Source organism: Trachinotus anak, unplaced genomic scaffold (assembly GCF_046630095.1).
Source record: "Trachinotus anak isolate AG129_WGS33_773 ecotype Australia unplaced genomic scaffold, CSIRO_AGI_Tana_v1 ptg000003l, whole genome shotgun sequence".
NCBI lineage: Eukaryota > Metazoa > Chordata > Actinopteri > Carangiformes > Carangidae > Trachinotus > Trachinotus anak.
The window spans coordinates 24558132-24576822 of NW_027273854.1; the positions used below are offsets into that span (position 1 = coordinate 24558132).

An 18691-nucleotide genomic window follows, 5' to 3' on the forward strand; every position below is an offset into this window, starting at 1 on the left:
AGTATTGCCTTCAGAGGGATGTGTGGCCACCAGGGGGCCCCATACATGCTTCTGCAGCTCCTGAGAAGTTGAGGAAAAAAATGAAGTGGTAATTTAAAAGCGCCACACCCCTTTGTCAATGCCACCTTCACAACAATCACAATCAGAATCAGAATCAGAATCAGTTTTATTGCCAAGTATGCTTTCACATACAAGGAATTTTTTCTGGTGATTGGTGCAATTGATCAGCAACAGTGGGGCTCTCTAGCCTTGTTGATGAGGCTAATAGCAGATGGGAAGAAGCTGTTTTTGTGGCGAGAGGTTTTGGTCCTGAAGGACCGCAGCCTCCTGCCAGAGGGGAGTGTCACAAAGAGTTTGTGTCCAGGGTGGGAGGAGTCAGCTACAATCCTGGAGGGACGGAAGATTGCAGCCAATCACCTTCTCAGCAGAGTGGATGATACGCTGCAGTCATGCAGTCATGGTAATGAGTCTGGAGAGGGTGGGTTCATAAAGCTCTGCCTTAGTAATTAAAAAAAATAAAAATAAAAATAAAAAAAAAACCTCATGGGTCAGTCCTGCAAGTTACTGCTGGTTCGTGGGATAAATGCCTGAAGATCATTTTGTACACTATGATTTTGTTGTAATAGCTCCTGTAGATATGGGATGGGTTCACCTCTGGACCTCAGGTCTCCCTCCTGGAGCGGGGGATCCATCTCATAGCGCACAACTAATGTAATTAGTAGGCTAAAGTCAATCACACCACGAATTGCTTCCAAATAAAGCACATTTCATTCATAATACTGTGAATACAGGCCTATAGATTCACATACATGTCATTTTTCTAGCTTGTGTGAAATGATTAGCCTGCCTGACAGCTGATTCATGATACATGCTGCATTAAATCACAATGAGTTGTGCATTATCCATTATATAAGCATACGTTTTGGCCCTTTACCATGAAGTGTAATAGCTCGGTCCATCATCATCATCAACTCAGAGCCAGACTCACTACATTCACATGAAACGCATAATCTTTCCAGCAGAATTCAGTTTTCTACAAATGAATAAACTAAACTAAACTAATTTTCTTGACAGTATCTAATCTCTTCAGTATAAACACCAAGTGAGTTGTGAAGTTATTCTCTGTCTGTAAAGTTACTGAAGTCTACTGTCTGCTTGCCCCCTGTCCAGCCTCGATCAGGGACTGAACAGAGCTGCTGCTCGGTGACTCTCCGGACTGACGCGCTTGGATGAGCGTCACTGACGCCCCTGACGGTGGGAGGAGGCGCTCACCGGAGCGCCACAGATAAACACACGGTGAGGGTCGATGTCGGTGCGGGAAAGCTGTTCACCATGAGCCACCGGCACTGTGCGCTCAGCTGCCTCCCCGTCGCGCTCGTCCTGCTGCCGCTGCTGCTGCCGCCGCTGCTGCCGCCGCTCGGACCGGGGCGCGTCGCGGAGCTCGCCGTGGCCGCGGAATACTCTTCCAAAACCGACTTGGACTACGACTTCGGGGACTATCGGGGGAAGTGGTGCATCGACGACCACGGCTTCGTCTACGGCATCGGAGAGGTTTACTACCCGAGCCCTGCTGCGTGTCCGTGCACGTGCACCGTGGACGGTCCCGTGTGCGTCCGACCCAAGTGTCCGCGCGTCCACCCCCGGTGCACGCGGATCAGGTATAAGGCCTGCTGCCCGGTGTGCGAGGCTGTGGCCAGGGTCTGCGTGTACGGGGGCAAAGTGTACCGGCTCCTGGAGGAATTCAGGGTGAGGCAGATCCAGTCCCCCCACACCCCCTGACCCCGCCCGGGGCCGCCGACAAGTTCATAAAGCTTCAGATGCAGAGATTTGAGATTTACGCACATCGCGCATCTCTGTGTGATTTTCCTTGTATACATGCTATTGATTTAACCCTCTGTAGTTGGTTTACTGGTACTTTACTCTTATTTCTTTTGACTGCAACACATAATACTAGACACATGTAAACTTTCAGGGGTCTGGTTACACCAAATGTGACTTTATCGTTATTATGTTCCTAGAGACTGGATATTTACATATTAGCCCTGCGGGATTCTCCTCTGTCCCACTGTATGTACCCTGTTGTCTTAAGGTGCCCATCAAATCTAGCGCACACAGCAGACTACACATGGTGCTCCATTGGTGTGTGTCAGTTAGTTTGTGCTATTTTGTTTCTTTTATGAAGAAAAATACACACAGTCTATGAAAATATCAACTGAAAAAGCCAAAGTCCTAAAGCTGCAGTTTAACAGAGGAGCTCAGGTCTAGATGTTAGAGTAAGATCTCTGCGTCTGCATAATCCAGCCTGTGTATTCCCCTCCTTGGAAGTTTTCATAATAAAACACAGTTTCAAACCAGTTTTAACATGAGAGCCTCAGCATTTCATCATCTTCAAATTAAAAAAAGAATTCTTCTTATAGTACTCCAGTACTTGCCCTGCAAATAGTTAACATTTATTTCTAGATACAAAGCTTAAAGCTGCCTGGTCAAGTTTTTTACATTAACAATGGACAGTGACAAATTCTCAGGGAATTATCACCACCACTGCAGCTCCTCTCAGCACTATAGATCATTTTAGTTTCTTTCAGCTCACTGTTTTGGTTTTAAAGCCCAAAAATGTATTGTTATGGTTCAGTCTCACTCCTCACATCAACATTGTTTCCAACCACAGCAGGCAGCTTTTTAAAGGTCTTACACTTTTCCTGTGTTTTATTTGAAATGTTGATCTCCATCAGAAGATATATTTGTGGTTTTAAGAACCAAAAAAACATCTCAGTGTAGTTTTACATCTCCTCTCTCAGGCTTCTCTCTGGAGCTCTAGTAACAACAGGTCAGTGAGCCAATCAGAAGAGAGGATCTGAGTGTGACTGGGCTTGGGTCGTGGCTGAGAGCGATGACTGCTTTGTTGTGACATCACAAAGTTCCAGAAGTCCTGACGGCTGGTTTTAAGGCTCAGTTTCTGAATACAGGCTGTGTGCATTTCTCTGTGGACTGAGGCTTTGATACTTTCACAGTATTAATATAGAACCTAGACCTGCTTTATGATCAAGAAAGGCATGGAAATTTCACTTAATTCAATATGGGACCTTTAGGGGTCAATGTTTTATATTAAAAATGGAAGTTCACGGCTATTTGTAATGTGAAAGTTGTTATTCCTATTAACAAACCCACAGTGAATTATCTAGTGACTTTGCAGTTACTCTCAGCTCTACGGTGCATTTAAGTGTCTTTCAGCTCAATGACAGTGACAGCCAGTCCTTTTTGAAAATATGCACCCTGCTAAATATGGATGAGTTTGTGAGTGAGTTAAAAGCCAGGTCTATTGGCTGGTCCAGTCTTATTAATGCTGTTGTGTCATCATGTCAACAAACAGTCAGCACGCTGACCTGACAGCATGTGCTCAGTGGGGATTGAGCAATGGGAGGACAGGCATCAACTGTTTTATGTAATGATGGTTTATCAAACAAAGTCCATCCAACTCATCCAATAACACTAGATACAGATGAAGATGAGCTGTGCTTGTTTGCATGTTTGTTGGTCATTGCCTACACGTGTGCATACATGTGCATGTGGTATACAGGTCTAGTCACCTCCTTTCTGTGATACCAGTGAGATAGAGCCTACCCATCATTGTCCCCACGGTCTCATTTGTCTGCTGTGATTACACTAAACTGTCACAATTAATGAGACAATGTTGTCGGTTTAAGTAGCCTCATGTAAAAGCCTGAAGTCAATAAAATTCGAATGGTTTGTGTATTCCAGTTGTCGAGATGTGAGCGATGTCGCTGCGAGGCCAACAGAGAGGTGTACTGCAGCATTTCAGACTGCCCCGCCCCTCACTGCGTCAACCCCACCTACGAACCCAACCACTGCTGCCCCATCTGTAAGACTGGTAAGTCTCGGTCACTGCTTTCTTTCAGTCAGTCAAACGCTTTGGTCTATGGCAGGGTATACCTATTGCTAATTTCAGGATGTCCATTATATTTGGTTTTCATGGTTCCTAGAGAACATCTAATATTTTTTTCACACTTTGATCTTTTCTTTATCACCAGTCTGAACCCAAAGTTTCTACTTGTACAGAGCTAATTGGGGTATACTGTGATAAAAGTTGCTCCTAAGAAGATGAAGCCTTTCTTTTTTGGACAACAACAAACCTTCCTCTAGGGCTTCTTGCAGTGTTGACTTTGCATACAACATATCCCATAATCAAAGTGGAAGACTGCCATAAAAATATTCAACACATGCATGTTAACATTTTATTTTTAAACCTATTAAAAACGCATCAATGAGCCACACTCTTGCAGTGGGCGTTCCTTCATCACCATGAACTCACACACTTCAGTTTATTTTGACTCAATCCCACAAACACCATCCTGCTGCCAGAAATACACAGCACTGAATTCATGCGTATTAATACGCAGCCAAAAATAGTCCCCAACAAATGCGCTATTTCTTCTTGTTTGAATAATGTTTGCTTAAAACTGCTCTGCCCAGCTGTTTTAATTGATACACACCTATGGATTTATAGCGAATAAAGAAAGAAATCCGACAGTCCAATGCAGTCCAGACCAGGTCTCAGCTGAGCACTTTTTGGTGCGAAAACCCACACTGTATTTCATCATTTCACATTAACTCCATATTTATATTTGGTCAACATTGAGTTAAAAAGTGGTTCTGATATTTTGACACCTGTTTCATGATTTCATGATTAATTATCAGGGCATAGAAATGTAACATCTCTGTGAAAACAGCTTTTTAAATTTGCAGCAACAAAGCCAAAAACTAAATTGTAGTAACTGCGCTCTGTTTTTATGTAGTTACTGCCTTCCGACTTTGTGTTGCTGCCCAGACTGCAGTACCTGAACTGCAGTTTGCCAATGCATAGACTCTGGAAGCCATCGTCGGATTTACTGTGCTGTGTCACAGAGAGACTACAAACTAGATAGCTAAAGCAAGTGTGCTAATCAGGCAAAAGCTAGGTGAGATAGCTAACTGGCCTCAGCTAAATCTAAAACTAAATAACCTTATTATTCCCTAGCTATTGCCTGTAAATGCAGATAGTTTTGAATGAATCACTTCATGGTATTTCACTTTATTATTCCACATAGCTAAATGAGGCAGTAGTTAAATCCAATTATGATAAATAAATTAAAAAAAAACCCCAGCTAAATTCCTGCTAAAGCTAACTACTTTAGCAAATGTCGGGACCTGCTATGTCATCTTTGGCCAATGGAATTCATGTGATTTGGTGAAGTGAAGCTACCCTAAATCACACATTTAAATTCTTAAATTACAAATATATAATCATACTGATTAGTCTGAGTAGTCAAAAAGACAGACAGCCAGTAACTTTAAATAATCACAATAAGCTTGTTTCCACAGACTAAAAAAAAAAACCTGAACACGTAGAATGCATTTTAGTTGGTATACACATGTTCCAATGAAATAATACTATTCATTAGGTCTGAAAACCACTATATTCGTGGGGTCAGGCAGCTTCATGGGGACCAAAATATTGGACCCTACAATTAAAGCTATTTGAGGGTTAAGACTTTATCTTAGAGTTGGGGTTAGGCATTCAGTTGTGATGGTTCAAGTTAGGGTAAGGGGCTAGGGAATGCATAATGTCAATGACGGGTCCCCACTCATATAATGAAACAAGGATATGTGTGCTGCTACAGGCATCTTGTAGCAGGAGCACAAACGCATGTGCTGTCATATCCCATTTGATTTTCTCCTTAATACACACACACACACACACACACACACACACTTAAGCTCTCGCCTCCTGTGTGTGCTATATGCATCATTGTGACAGCGTGTGTTTTCACCGTGAAGCAGCACCAGTTACGTCACCTCACACACCCGGCAGCTTACAGAGCCACGCCTGTTATGTCATACATGTTTTCAATGCCACTGGAATTAATGTCTCTCTAATATTGGAGGGATTTGTGTGTGTTAGACATGAACAGCAGGGATAATAATAACTCCTGTATTATTATGTTGCTTTTTAAGTTAAGTAATATAGACAGCTAAAGCCAAGGCAGCTAAACAATCAAAAACATGAATTCTGTACGACGCCTATGAGAAATCAATATAAACATGCTGTTTACTTCCCAGTTGCTTTGCTGATTTCTGGCAGTTGTTGTTAAGTTGTAGTTTCTATTTTAACAGGACAGACAGTGGGACAGATGGTTTGGATTGTTGCGTCATTGTTTTTGTTTTTTTTTTAATTTTATTTCCCCTGCTCCTACCAAATTCGCTCATATCAGCTGTGTTTTATTGAACACGGTTGGGTCTGGCATCAGATTAACAGTACTTCCTGTCCTCCTGCCGCGCCGTTGGTAATTGTTTCACAGGCCGCTGCCAAATAAAGGAACCCCCATCTGCGAATGTGGGATGCAAATAATATCAAAGGCAGGCTGTTTACATTTCAGCTTGCATGGCATTCAGTATGTGCAGTCTAAACAACTTCTTTACTGAAAATGTATATTCCAAGCACAAGTTGGAGGGAAAGAGACACACAGTGCATTCAGAAAGTATTCAGACCCCTTCACCTGTTTTCACATTTTTTATGTGGCAGCCATATACAGAAATTTGTTAAAATTTCTTTTTTGCTCATAGAATTTTATACATTTTTGCAAATTTATTAAAAAGGAAAAACTGAAATATCACATTGGCATAAGTATTCAGACACTAAGCTAACCTGTTTTCTCTGTTAGATCTGTCAGATTGGATGGGAAGGATCAGTGAACTGTCCTCTTCAGGTCACTCCACAGATTTATGTCTGGGCCTTTGGTGGGCCAACCAAGAACAGACAGAGACTTGTCCAAAGCCATTCGTCATCTTAGGTGTTTACTTCAGGTCATTTTTGTGCTGAAAGGTCAACTGTTGTTGAGGTCAGGTCATGTGCATTTGGGAGCAGGTTTTCTTCGAGGACCTCTGTGTTTGTGGCTGCATTCATTGTTCCATCGATTCTGACCAGTGTCCCTGTACACATGGGAGAAGTTGCCTTGAAGGCTTCTGTCACAAAGGTTTTCTGTCAGAAAGGATTTCTGGCAGAAGGTACTATAAAGAAAGACAAAGTCCACAGCAAAGCAGATAGTTATTGGGGATGGAGGGGTCAAACACAGTACTTTCACGCAGGAAACTGTAGTGTGTGTCCCACTTTACTTTTTGACTTTGCTAACTTATTACTACTTGGTTTGGTTGCCTTTCTGACAAAAAAACCCCTTTCTGACAACAGTTGTTGTAGCAGCAGGTGCTGAGCTGGATCATGGAGCCAACAGGAGGTTTGCAAATACCAGCGGTCACCCTCTTTAGGGCAATATCTGGCTGTTGGCTGTTAAATGCTCCAATCTGCTAACTATACCACTTGCTAACAATTTCTGCCATTGGGAGAATGTAGGTAGTAGACAATGGGCTTAAGGAGCTTTTAGCTGAATAGCTGGGGTAAAATTACACAGTGAGAGTGAACCATAACCAAAACAATGCTCCATTCAGCCTAGCATAGCTTAACTAAAGGGTTACTTTGTGAGGCTGTACTTAACAGCACAGCAGTGCTTTGAGCTAACAGCCTAGCACGATTAGCAGGTATAATGTTCACCATCTTAGTTTCTTGATGTGGAAGTCGTAACTTCAGGAAGTCGTTGCTGGTTGCCTGGCAACTGCTATGGGCCAGGAAATTGCCTGGTAAACCCTAGTAAAACAAATTTCTGTATAGATTAAACAAACACGATATCATGGTTATTAATTAATATTAATTAACATCATGATCTATCAGGCTAGCTGTTTCCCCTTCTGTTCCAGTCTTTATGCTAAGCTATGCTCGGCATCTGCTTGTTCCAGCTGTCTATTTACTGTACAGATTGGATCAATCTTCTCATCTAAATCACAGCAAGAAGACAAATAAGCGTATTTCCAAAAATGTCAAACTCTTTCTTTAATAAAAGGTATGAATTAGCTCTTGACAATGAACCAGGAACCAGACTTTGTAGCATTTATTCATGATTCTAGAAAATGGGTACAGGCCTGTGTTTTCCCACAGGTGTTGTGGTGAAGTCTGTTCCCCTTCTTGAATAGTGTGTCCTCTTACATTAACCAGAACCCAACCTTATTCTAACCCTAAACAGTTATCTCTGCTACGCCTAACCATAACCCGACCTAAGCTGTAACTTCAACCACGGAGGGTCACACTTGGGGAAGAACTATTCTAACAGGAGGTAACAGACTTTGACACAGGGTTCTGTCTTTCCTGAACCTGTAGGTCCCAACTGCTTTGCTGGGAACAGGGTGATCCCAGCAGGGGAGCGCGTGAACATCGACGAGCAAACGGTTTGCTACTGCACCTACCGGGACGGGACGTGGCACACCCACCCCTATGCCACCTGCGAGCAACGCCCCCAGCCCAGCATGACGCCCGGCGCCCGCACCGACTCCCCCAGGGATGAAGAGAACAAAGGGAGAGGGGGGAGACCATTTAATCCCAGACTGGATGTGATACCGTGAAGTGAAGTGTTAATTAAATGTGTCAGAGAGCCTGAGCTCTGCAGGTACAAATAACCTCTATCTGTTAGTATCAAGAGTGGTCAGCTGGGCTTCAATATAGCATAACTCAACTTGCACATTTATGTTGAAAACTCAACCAACAACATTATCGCAGAACAGACCTGCAGCTAAATGCAGAGTGTCCACGGGATACAGCTGCATCGCTTTCTGGTTGTGCCTGCTTCTAAACAATTTCACAGGTGGAGAGTGTTAGAGCTCAGAGGTGTTGTTCTCCAGCATTTTCCATTATCTGCAAGCATGAATACACATGTGCAGCTCATTTAGACGTGGCTCTACTTTACTGAGTTGAATTACTTTACTACATCATATCATCTTTTATTTGAATAGTGTAGCTTAGCCTGAATCCACAGTAAAACTAGTAAACGCTCCACAATTAGATCACAATTATTATTTTTTTTACTTCTTCTGCTGTCATTATTTTATCATTACATCATTTTAACAGAAACAGCAACATTTGAGATTGGCTGAAGGATTTGGTTGTATTTAAACACTGTAGCGTTGACGGAAGGATAGGACTGAACAGAGGTGTAACCTGTTATCTGACACCCCCCATTTTTGTGCATAAGCCCGACAATAACTTACCCAACATAACCTCAACCGTTTTGATTACAGTCAAAAACTGTGGTCTCCTTTAAAAGCTAACTACTTCACTACTTAACTTCTTCACTATAGCCAGAAGGAGCATAAGAGATCACTGGACTGAATTTACAGAGGAACAAACATAGTAGAAATTTAAGGCCTCTTTTTGTTTGAGGATCCTAAAATGACGACTTAGAACCTTCAAACAATACACACTTTGTCAAGGTTGAGTGAAGACTGAGTCCGGTACACGCTTTAAGTAGGACTACCCAGGCTGAAGTCTCCCATTGGTGTGATGGTGCATTTTAAAAGGTCAGGGAGGTGACACTCAGCAGACTAACAGGGCTGTGGGTCCCACTCCTCAACAGATGTTGGTAAAGAGTCGGTGCATGAAAACTGTCTACCTCCCTCTCTCACTCTTCCCTTCTCTTTATCTCTCTCTCGCTCTCTCTCTCTCTCACTACGTGTTTATAGGAGAAAGTTTTGCAGTACAGAGAGCTGAAGTGAAACCTTATACAAAATCCTATTGACGTTTGTAACTATGCTAAATTTAGCTGTGGAACAGATGTATGTCGTGTGGCCCGCTTCATGTTTTCATAAGGACGTTACGTTTTTCTTTTTGAAAAAATATCTAATGTTGTTTGTTTAATATGAATATTTTTAAGGACCTTTAATGAACAGCATTTCCAATCAGCCCGAGGGGCTACAGGACCCAACTTCAAACGTGTCAGCAGAAGAGGCGAGTCCATTCATGATTGGAGGGGTGGTGCTTAGCATAGACAGGTCTGTAGACGTTTTCAGACATCATCTGACTAAAAAGATGGAAAAAAAGGACTTTAGAAGAGAGTGTCAGTGAGTTTTATGGATATGGATGAAACTAAGTGACGATGACCTGCTCTGCTGCACTTGTAGTTTTTTCATGGGAGCTGTAGTTTTTTCTGTGTTCACAAATTAACTGTTGTTTAACGTCACTGAAATCTCAGAGGTCTCAGTTTCTTACAGCTACAGCTGTTAGTTGATGTCTGTTAGCCAGGATGTAGCATCACGACTTCATCACTTCAGCATGTTCAGATCATGTCAACTACAAACAAAAATGAAAGACATCATTAAGTATTAATTGTAGTCAACTGCCAGAAATTACAGGCGTTTACATACATTGATGGGTGAATTTCATGCTTCAGTGATGCGAGCTGCTCCAGCAAAGACAAACCGGGCATGTAAAGACCAAATGGCCGGTCTCCAGAGACCACAGAGGGGCCGGAAAGCAGTGCAGCCGTATCTGGTGGACCGTGGCCTCAGAGAAGCAGGGTGCAGGCTGGTGGGTGCTGAGGGTAGAGGGGGAATGGAAAAAAGTAACGTTTGGAAACCTACATAAATTTACCACACACTTTACTTTTGGACACCTGGTGGTTAATATTTTTATTTGTTCCATGTAGACGTCAAACTACTGTTTTTAAGGTCTAAAATAAACTTTCATGTACAAGTATGTTTTTCATATTTCACATCTTTTTGTATTCTTAATAATTCCAATTTATTTTGTTTTATTTCCAGACTTTAAAATTTTGTTTATGTCATATATACACACAGTAAGACAAGAATTTCCATGAAAATGTGACCAATTGCTGACAATAATTGTTTAAACAATCAGTAGACAGAAAATGAACTGACAAATGATTGCTGATAGTTTATGCCAATAAACTAAATCTCCTGTTTTGCCTCCTGTCATATCGTAAATAAAATATTTTGACTGCTGGTCAGACACAGGCCCATGTCACCATGGACCCTGACCTTTTATAAACTTACCAATTAATCAGCTCATTAAAAATAAGGCTTAGTTACAGATATAAGATGTATGAGGAGGAGTGAACTGAAACTGGGTGTGTTAGTGAAGCGGTGTTTCTCAGCACCTGATGCTTGGATGGATTCACTCATTTTCTGTCTTAGTTCATACCGTCATGCACATGGAGTGTCTATGGAGATTATGGGATGCTCTTTCTTGTGTTACAGTGCCACTTGGTGACTGTCAGTCTGATGAATGTATGGGTGATACAGAGTGACAGAAGGGAAACAAGTGTTGGGTGCAGGTGGTGTCCTGGCGTCTCTCCTCGGCCCTGCTGCTTCCCATCTGTCTGCAGGGGCCAGAGATGTCCAAGTAGACCAGACACACACTCAGAGCTGAGGATGATGATGTGAGCAGAAAAACGGATGATTCACACGTTACCTGGAGTAGTAGATGCTATATATGTACATATAATGTCAGAGTGCATGCCAGTAAGTGTTCATCACCTCCACTGTATCCTGTAAATGTGATGTCATACTGTTGTTCATTTGTGATGAATGATTTGGCTTTTACCACAGATGATTTGGCCACTTTTGAACTAAACAATGACATGTTTTAAACTGTCCAAACATCATCTCTGTGCATTCTGGCCTATTCTTGTGTCCAGTGTTCAAGAGTCCATGTCCTCTCTGTTCCCATTTTCTTCACAGGTTGGTATGTAATGGTACTCATGTGTATAACTGTTTCCCAGTGATTTGTCTTATTGTAGTCTCTCTCTTTAAACGTCTATTCTTTTGTTTCTCATAGTGAGTAGTTCGTTGATGCCTGAGAGCTGTGCAGAGGCATCTCCAGGTTTCTTTGCGCCCTCTACTGGTAGAGCCTCAGGAAGTGCATCTCCATGTTAATATATTTCAAATAGAAGTGTTAAGAAAGTAGTTATATTTAACTGGAACAGAAGCCCATGTTTATTTTATCTAATCTCATTCTGTTATTTGTTGTTTCTATGATGTATATTGAGCTATATTTTTGTTATTTGTCATCTTTTATTTTCTACCAAGCTGCTGTAACATAATTGGGATCAATAAAGTGCATCAACATATACATCTTTTGAAAATGTTTCTGTGCAATATATCATGTCAACTGTAACAACAGCCCAAGACAAGAATCATTGTAAATATTATTAATGAAATATAACTATATATTACATATTTTTTTCCCCACAAATAAAGTCACATGTCCATAACTGAAACTTTTGTGTATAAAGCAACTTGTATGAAAACAGAAATAACACCTGCATGAAGTGTAAATACTAGGAGGCACTTTCACTTTGCAAAATCCAATTAGATAATGTGTTTGCAAAACTAACTTGTCCAAATAGCCATTAACAGTGTCACAGCCATACACCACAACAGTAGTTCACATTTCAACTACATTCCTTTAAAAATACTGTGTTCTCTACATAAATGAAAACACCAACACGTGTGGCTTCATTAACAACAGTTTATTGAAAATGAACAGAGGTGCAGGGTCCAGCTCAGGCAATGCTGCCAGCGTTTGAGGCAATCCTGGGCCACAGGTCAGCGCACTCTTTGGCCACTGGACCTGTGATGGCTGAACCTGCAGATACCGAGAAGGAAGGCAGAGTTATTTCAGGCCTGACTCTACAAACAGTGCTCTCTGGTCAAAGCAAAACCAAGTGTTTCCCCAATAACAGCATTCCCAAAAATATCAACAGTGACCCCCCTCTCACTCCCTGCGTCAAACACACTGGCAATGGACCATCTGAAGAAAATCCCACTGGGCCACTGAAGTGAGTTAAATTTGTCTCATCACTGATTGAGATCAATCAGCCACAGCGTGTCGCTGCCATCTCACCCACAGTGATGAGCTCAATATTCCCTTCTACGACAACTCACCCAGCCACTGAGCAGACAAAGCAAGTGCTTTTTGAAGGGGAAATATGTTCCTACCCAACTACTAGGTCTATCAGCACTATGAGAGGACAGTGAAATCATTTTCTAACTACAGAGATGCAACTGTCATGTTGGTGAGGCAAATTTGTAAAATAACAAAACTTGGGTTGAATTTTGAATCCTACTCAACACACCTACAAACCAGGGCAGCACTGCTGAGATTCAGTTCGGCACCAGCTTTGTTATTGAGGCGGTGACATTCAGTGAGAAACTAAACCACTTCAGGACTCGAGGGGCTGAAGGAGCCATGGTCCCCAGCGAAAGTGCACGCACATCTAACTGATGATTCCTGAAAGGGACTTAATTACTGAAACCCACCGATAAAATGCCTCAAGACAAATATCTACCCCACTGCTATCAACTGAAGAAACCCAATGTAACATTCCAACAGACCCACCTTTCATTTCTCCTTTGTTGTTTACTATGACACCCGCGTTGTCTTCAAAGTAAAGAAACACGCCATCTTTTCGCCGATACGACTTCCGCTGCCGTATCACCACCGCAGGATGCACTGTGGACAGAGGGGGGTGGGGTTAATTCAAGCCTGTATGAGTTATTCTGTGTTCTTGCCAATGAAGATGTAAACATGTAAACAAGACAGACCGTCCTTCCCATCTTCTTCAAACTCAAACTCGTGTTAAAAACTAATGTAGACACCCTATAAATGTCAACACAGTAAGTTAGAGTGGCTCATTTCACCTGCTACTCTCTCTTTTCTGTGGTGCTATGGGAACATTTCCAACAGTAGAACTCATCTGGTACGTTGAACATGTTCGGTGCCAATATAGACAGCTGGAAAACACCAAACACTCTATCTATCCTGTCTGCAGTCCTTTCAGACAGTTAGCAAGAATGGCCTCAATTTAAATGCAAGAGATGTGTTGGTGCCAGGTTGACTCCAAGTTCAAAGTTTACACACAGGTGTGAAAATGTTTCCTCTTATGCATTTCAAACTGTTTCAATGCAAATCCACACCTTAGCACAAACACCTCAGTGGTTTATGTGAAAGTTGATACACTGGCCTCCACCTCTCAACCCCAACACTACAGGAACTCACCCTTCTTCCTGAGCTCTGGCTTGCCTTTCTTGACTGTGGCCATGACCATGTCACCCACTCCTGCTGCAGGCAGACGGTTCAGACGTCCCTTGATGCCCTTCACGGAGATGATGTACAGGTTTTTGGCTCCTGAGGATGGAAAGCACCAACATGGAAAAAAAGAACAGCATATGAGTAAGGCAGATAAACAGGAAACTGGGACAAGAGCTTCTGAACAACAACTTTGTTCACAGCTTTTTCAGCTTGTCTCATCACTGATTGAGATCAATCAGCCACAGTGTGTCGCTGCCATCTCACCCACAGTGATGAGCTCAATATGCCCTTCTACGACAACTCACCCAGCCACTGAGCAGACAAAGCAAGTGCTTTTTGAAGGGGGAGAGAACTGAGGACAGGCTCAACTGAGATACAAACAAAACAGTGTAGCAACATTAACCAAAACTCATTTTAATAAACATTTAAGTTGTTTTGAAACATTAACTCATGCCTGCTTTTATACCAGTTCAGTTTTTTTTTACTATGACAACATAATGTAAACACAATGTAAACTACAGCTTTCCCTGTTGTGATTACAAGGCTCAACACTGATCACTGTACACACCAACACCTGTACAGGTGAGCATCACAGCAGGTGAAATACAAGTGTGCTTCTATATTTATGCTGTCAGTATATTCAGAATTTCAAGTTTTGTACAGTTTTCAAACATTTCAAATAATCTCAAACTTGTCCATCCAGGAGCTGCTTCACTATTTTATCAGGGGTTATGTGCCAGATTATTTCTCAGTCTTGAGTCTCTGCAGACTAACTGCTAATTAGTGGCTCCAACTATATATTTAACATAAAGACATAAAAGTGGTTTAAATCTTCTCATCAACCTCACAGCAAGAAAACAAATTAACTATATTTCTCAAAAGATTCCTGTAACAACGATCAGACAAACTGTTACTGCTTAAAAACATATCCACTGCCTGCTCAAAAACTCAACATACACCTTTCCTTGTCCATTTCAGTGTTAATGAATTCAAGTGCATCATGTTTATCAATAACAATCTAGTACATAAAGATGCAACTGTAAGCATCTTCTGTGTTTGCTTTTCTTCAATTCAGAATAAATGCCACCTACACAAAACCCGGGTTTGCATGTTTGAGAAATTAAAACAGTTTAGCCGAGGCATACCTGTGTTGTCGGCGCAGTTGATGACTGCTCCCACTGGGAGACCCAGTGAGATGCGGAACTTGGCTCCAGATGAACCACCACGTCCTGTAGGAAGAAGGGAACAAAATCAGTTCTGTCTATACGACCTCCAGGACAATAACTGAGGCTGTAAATCTGATTTGCTTCAGAAGGAAATCATGTGAAGCTATACAAAACGTCATTGCTGTATTTAACATGCCTACTCACACTGTTTAACATCCTAAACAAAGCAATTTTTCAAGAACTAGGAAAAACTACTTATCAACACAAACTGAAAAACTTGAAATCACCAAATGTGTCCAACCAAATGGACCAAAACGAATGAATTCCAATCCATTCACTACAAGCCTTGTTTTGTCAACGTTATTTCATGTCACACTGTGTGATCACTCAAAGTGAAGGGTTACTTCAGGACATAGCCCTTACCTCAATGAGCAGATTTATGCATTTATGCACCTGAATCTATTACAACTTTGTCTTTCACAACTGGAAAACCTCAATCACTCAACTGGGTGAAAACCTTTGGGAAACCTAATAGTAATCTATTCTTACATGAGCTGATTGACAATACACAACACACTGCTGTTTCATCCAATTTCAGGATCAATAATATTCATTTGACTGCACCTTTCCCATTTTCTAATTATTTTCCACTTACATAGGAGCTTTATATATTGTACAAGTACTGTATGAGAACTAAAGTTACTTTGAAGTCCATATTCAGTTTAACTCTAAAACCTTGGAGTCAAAGTAATTTGCTCAAACTGCGAGAGCAATTTCAAGTTTCTGACATCGCAATCCATAAGTCAGCCTCAACATAAGACACCGGCTTCGCCTAGCTGTACTAAATAGCAGCCTGGGGACCACGGCTCAGTTCCCCTCCGAGAAGCAGCGGAACAGGACCTATTGTTAGAGCTATTCAAAGTGTTTAACATTATGTCTTACCACTATAAGCCCAGCTAAAGACGGAGGCTGCAAATTAGCTTCAGCTAGCCGCCCGGTACACATTAGATCTGTTGCACCACTTTTATATACATAACGACGTTTATTTCTGTTCCATATAATGTAATCAAATACATTTTTGAATAAATGACAGGTCTGAAGTTAACAGCAAGCAGTAATATCAAATTTTCAGCCTCCAGCTTTAACTTCATGCCTACATGGCGCTGACAGCGAAACATGGCTTCCACCAACTAGCTAGCGAAAATGTCATCGTTTAAAATATGTCAACTGTTTTCATAAACTGAAAACTAATCACTCAAATATAACATCATCCCCGCTCTATCACATACAAACAACATTATAAGATCTGATGTGGTGTAAAAACAACAGATGAATGTGGATTTTACAAGCCGGGTCTCATACCTCTCTTAGACATTGCTGCAGGAGGGAAAGAGGAAGGCGGAGAAAGGAATTGTGGGATATAAAGTTGAACGGAACTGCATCCGGGTCATGGCGCGGAGACGAGCTGCGTTCAGTGACTGTTGGAAATATTAACAGTCAATGTATTTTTGCATCGACTTTAGGGAGAATTTTAATGGAAAGATATTACGACATGAATCATGAACCGTCTCTGATTTTCCATCTTTCCTCATTTAGTTAGTCATTAATAAATCCAAACCATACATTGACACATCGCCGTTGTCAAACTGTCCTATGTTAATGTCTTCATGTAGACATCATTCTGTTTTTGTGAAATGATACAGAGAAAAGTGTCTGTTATGTAAAAGGAACAGACTCCCTGTGTTCTTCATTCATTATATTCAGGTTTAGTGGGACAGCAAGTCTGGTGTACTGGGACACAGAAATACAATGTATTTTAAAGCAAAGACAGCACATCAGCTCTTTTAGATACTGCAGTGCGTGTTTTTAAACTTCAAATTGTTTAAAAAAAATACAACTTTATGATATATATATATATATATATATATATATATCATAAAGTATACAATATTCAACCAGTCATCACTGAACCTTTGATTAATAATTCAATTAAATTAACATTTTGAGTAATATATGAACATAATATAATAAAACATAACATCATGAAACACACACACAGACAAACATATTATACATATTGTATTCACACATTACATATGGCGTGTGGGTTGTAGTGTCCTGTGTGGTTTGGCAAGTAAGTGTTACATTACAGTGCCTCCAGTAGAGGGGGATAGTGTGCCATGTTCGAGTGGTGTGCCTTAAATGCGAAACCACTATGGACCATGTAGACCGCTACCACGGCTGGCAGGGTGGACTCAGTCATCAGTCACCTATGTTCCAACATAGGAATGCACACTAACAATTTAAAAATGTCTTGCACTTTTTCTTTTCCTTGGAAGATATGCTCTTCAGAAGCACAGCCTCTACTTGGTATCAGCACATGTTGCTGTTGCCTTGCAACCACTGAATCAAAACCTACAAAAATAACTTATTAATAATGATAATAACATTAATAATAATTTAAAGTATGTGAATAATTGACATCTTTAAGCATTTTAGTTTTGAGCCTTGTATATATTTATGTTCTCACTTAAACTGATACTTATACTTAAGCATTAAAGTTTGGATTGAAACCATTAGTGATTAATTACAGTAGACAGCCATGTTTCCCTTTTGATGTAGTTGTGGTGTGTCTTAGAGGCCTCTCACTCACTCACTCACTCACTCACTCACTCACTCGCTCACTCATTTTTGGCTGTAAATCTAATTCTTTTACTAACTGTTAATGTCCTAATGAGCTCATCTCTGTCAAACTAACCTCAGTGATGAACAGCTGCTTCTCAGCTACAGTTCTGGGCACTGACAGGATTTTTTTCAGTCGCTGGATAACCACTTCTGTAACAAGTGGAGAAGAAACGTAGAAAAAACTCCTTTACTGTGCTGACAGAGGAGGTAAACAAGACAAGATACTTAAAATCTGTCCTCTGCCTTACAGTGTTAGGAGCAGCATTAGTTGGCCCTTTTCTCCAAGTCCTCCCATGCTTTCCCCACTCCTTTTGTGTGTTTTCAGTCTTGCTTGTCTGAGTGTGTGTGTGTGTGTGTCTGCTGGGCCTGGGCTTCCTGATTCCTGCTACTGCCAGTTCACCTGCACACCTGAGACTAACCAATCCACGACTCATTAGCTGCTGTATTTAAACCCTGGATCTTCTCCAGTCACCCAGTGTGGAATTTACACCACAGCCAAACTTCCAAGGGTTATGTCTGCCAGTTCCCCTGTTTGCTCAGGAGTAATGATTATTTGTCTCAGGCTCACCACCCAAACCCTGCCAGTTGCCCCCCACATCCTCATCTGTCAGTCCGGTTGAACAAACATTCTCCCTGCCCTGCTCTCCAGCTGCCTGAACCCTGCCTCACTCCAGCTCAACTTGCAACCCAGCTCTAAGACTTTGTGCAAGTTTTACAATAAATACTTTATGACCTCAGCTGCCTCTGAGTCTGTTCAGCCTTTTGAGTTCATCCATTTCTTTTAAAGAAACCTAACAAACTTTTTCTTCTTCTTCTTCTCCTGTAGTTGTGACATCTTCCTTTAAACTGCTTA

At 41.4% G+C, this 18691-nt stretch overlaps 2 protein-coding genes across 3 annotated transcripts; one reads left to right on the forward strand and one right to left on the reverse strand.

Moving 5' to 3' along the window:
• Nucleotides 1-1211: 1211 nt before the first annotated feature.
• Nucleotides 1212-11287, forward strand: LOC139618669 (von Willebrand factor C domain-containing protein 2-like). 2 transcript variants are annotated; one of them, XM_071474808.1, is made up of 4 exons: nucleotides 1212-1746; nucleotides 3760-3889; nucleotides 8264-8549; nucleotides 11152-11287. In XM_071474808.1, the coding sequence occupies exons 1-3, from the start codon at nucleotides 1333-1335 to the stop codon at nucleotides 8503-8505; spliced, it is 786 nt and encodes a 261-aa protein (XP_071330909.1). In that variant the 5' UTR covers nucleotides 1212-1332; the 3' UTR covers nucleotides 8506-8549; nucleotides 11152-11287. The 2 variants fall into 2 exon arrangements, with proteins under 2 accessions (XP_071330909.1, XP_071330908.1); XM_071474807.1 differs by lacking the exon at nucleotides 11152-11287 and having other exon boundaries at nucleotides 8264-9447.
• A 1123-nt stretch (nucleotides 11288-12410) lies between these two features.
• Nucleotides 12411-16644, reverse strand: rpl23 (ribosomal protein L23). The gene is made up of 5 exons (XM_071474809.1): nucleotides 16516-16644; nucleotides 15133-15216; nucleotides 13955-14083; nucleotides 13295-13408; nucleotides 12411-12541 (listed from the first exon to the last, which is right to left on the reverse strand). The coding sequence occupies exons 1-5, from the start codon at nucleotides 16526-16528 to the stop codon at nucleotides 12459-12461; spliced, it is 423 nt and encodes a 140-aa protein (XP_071330910.1). The 5' UTR covers nucleotides 16529-16644; the 3' UTR covers nucleotides 12411-12458.
• Between the last annotated feature and the right edge of the window lie 2047 nt (nucleotides 16645-18691).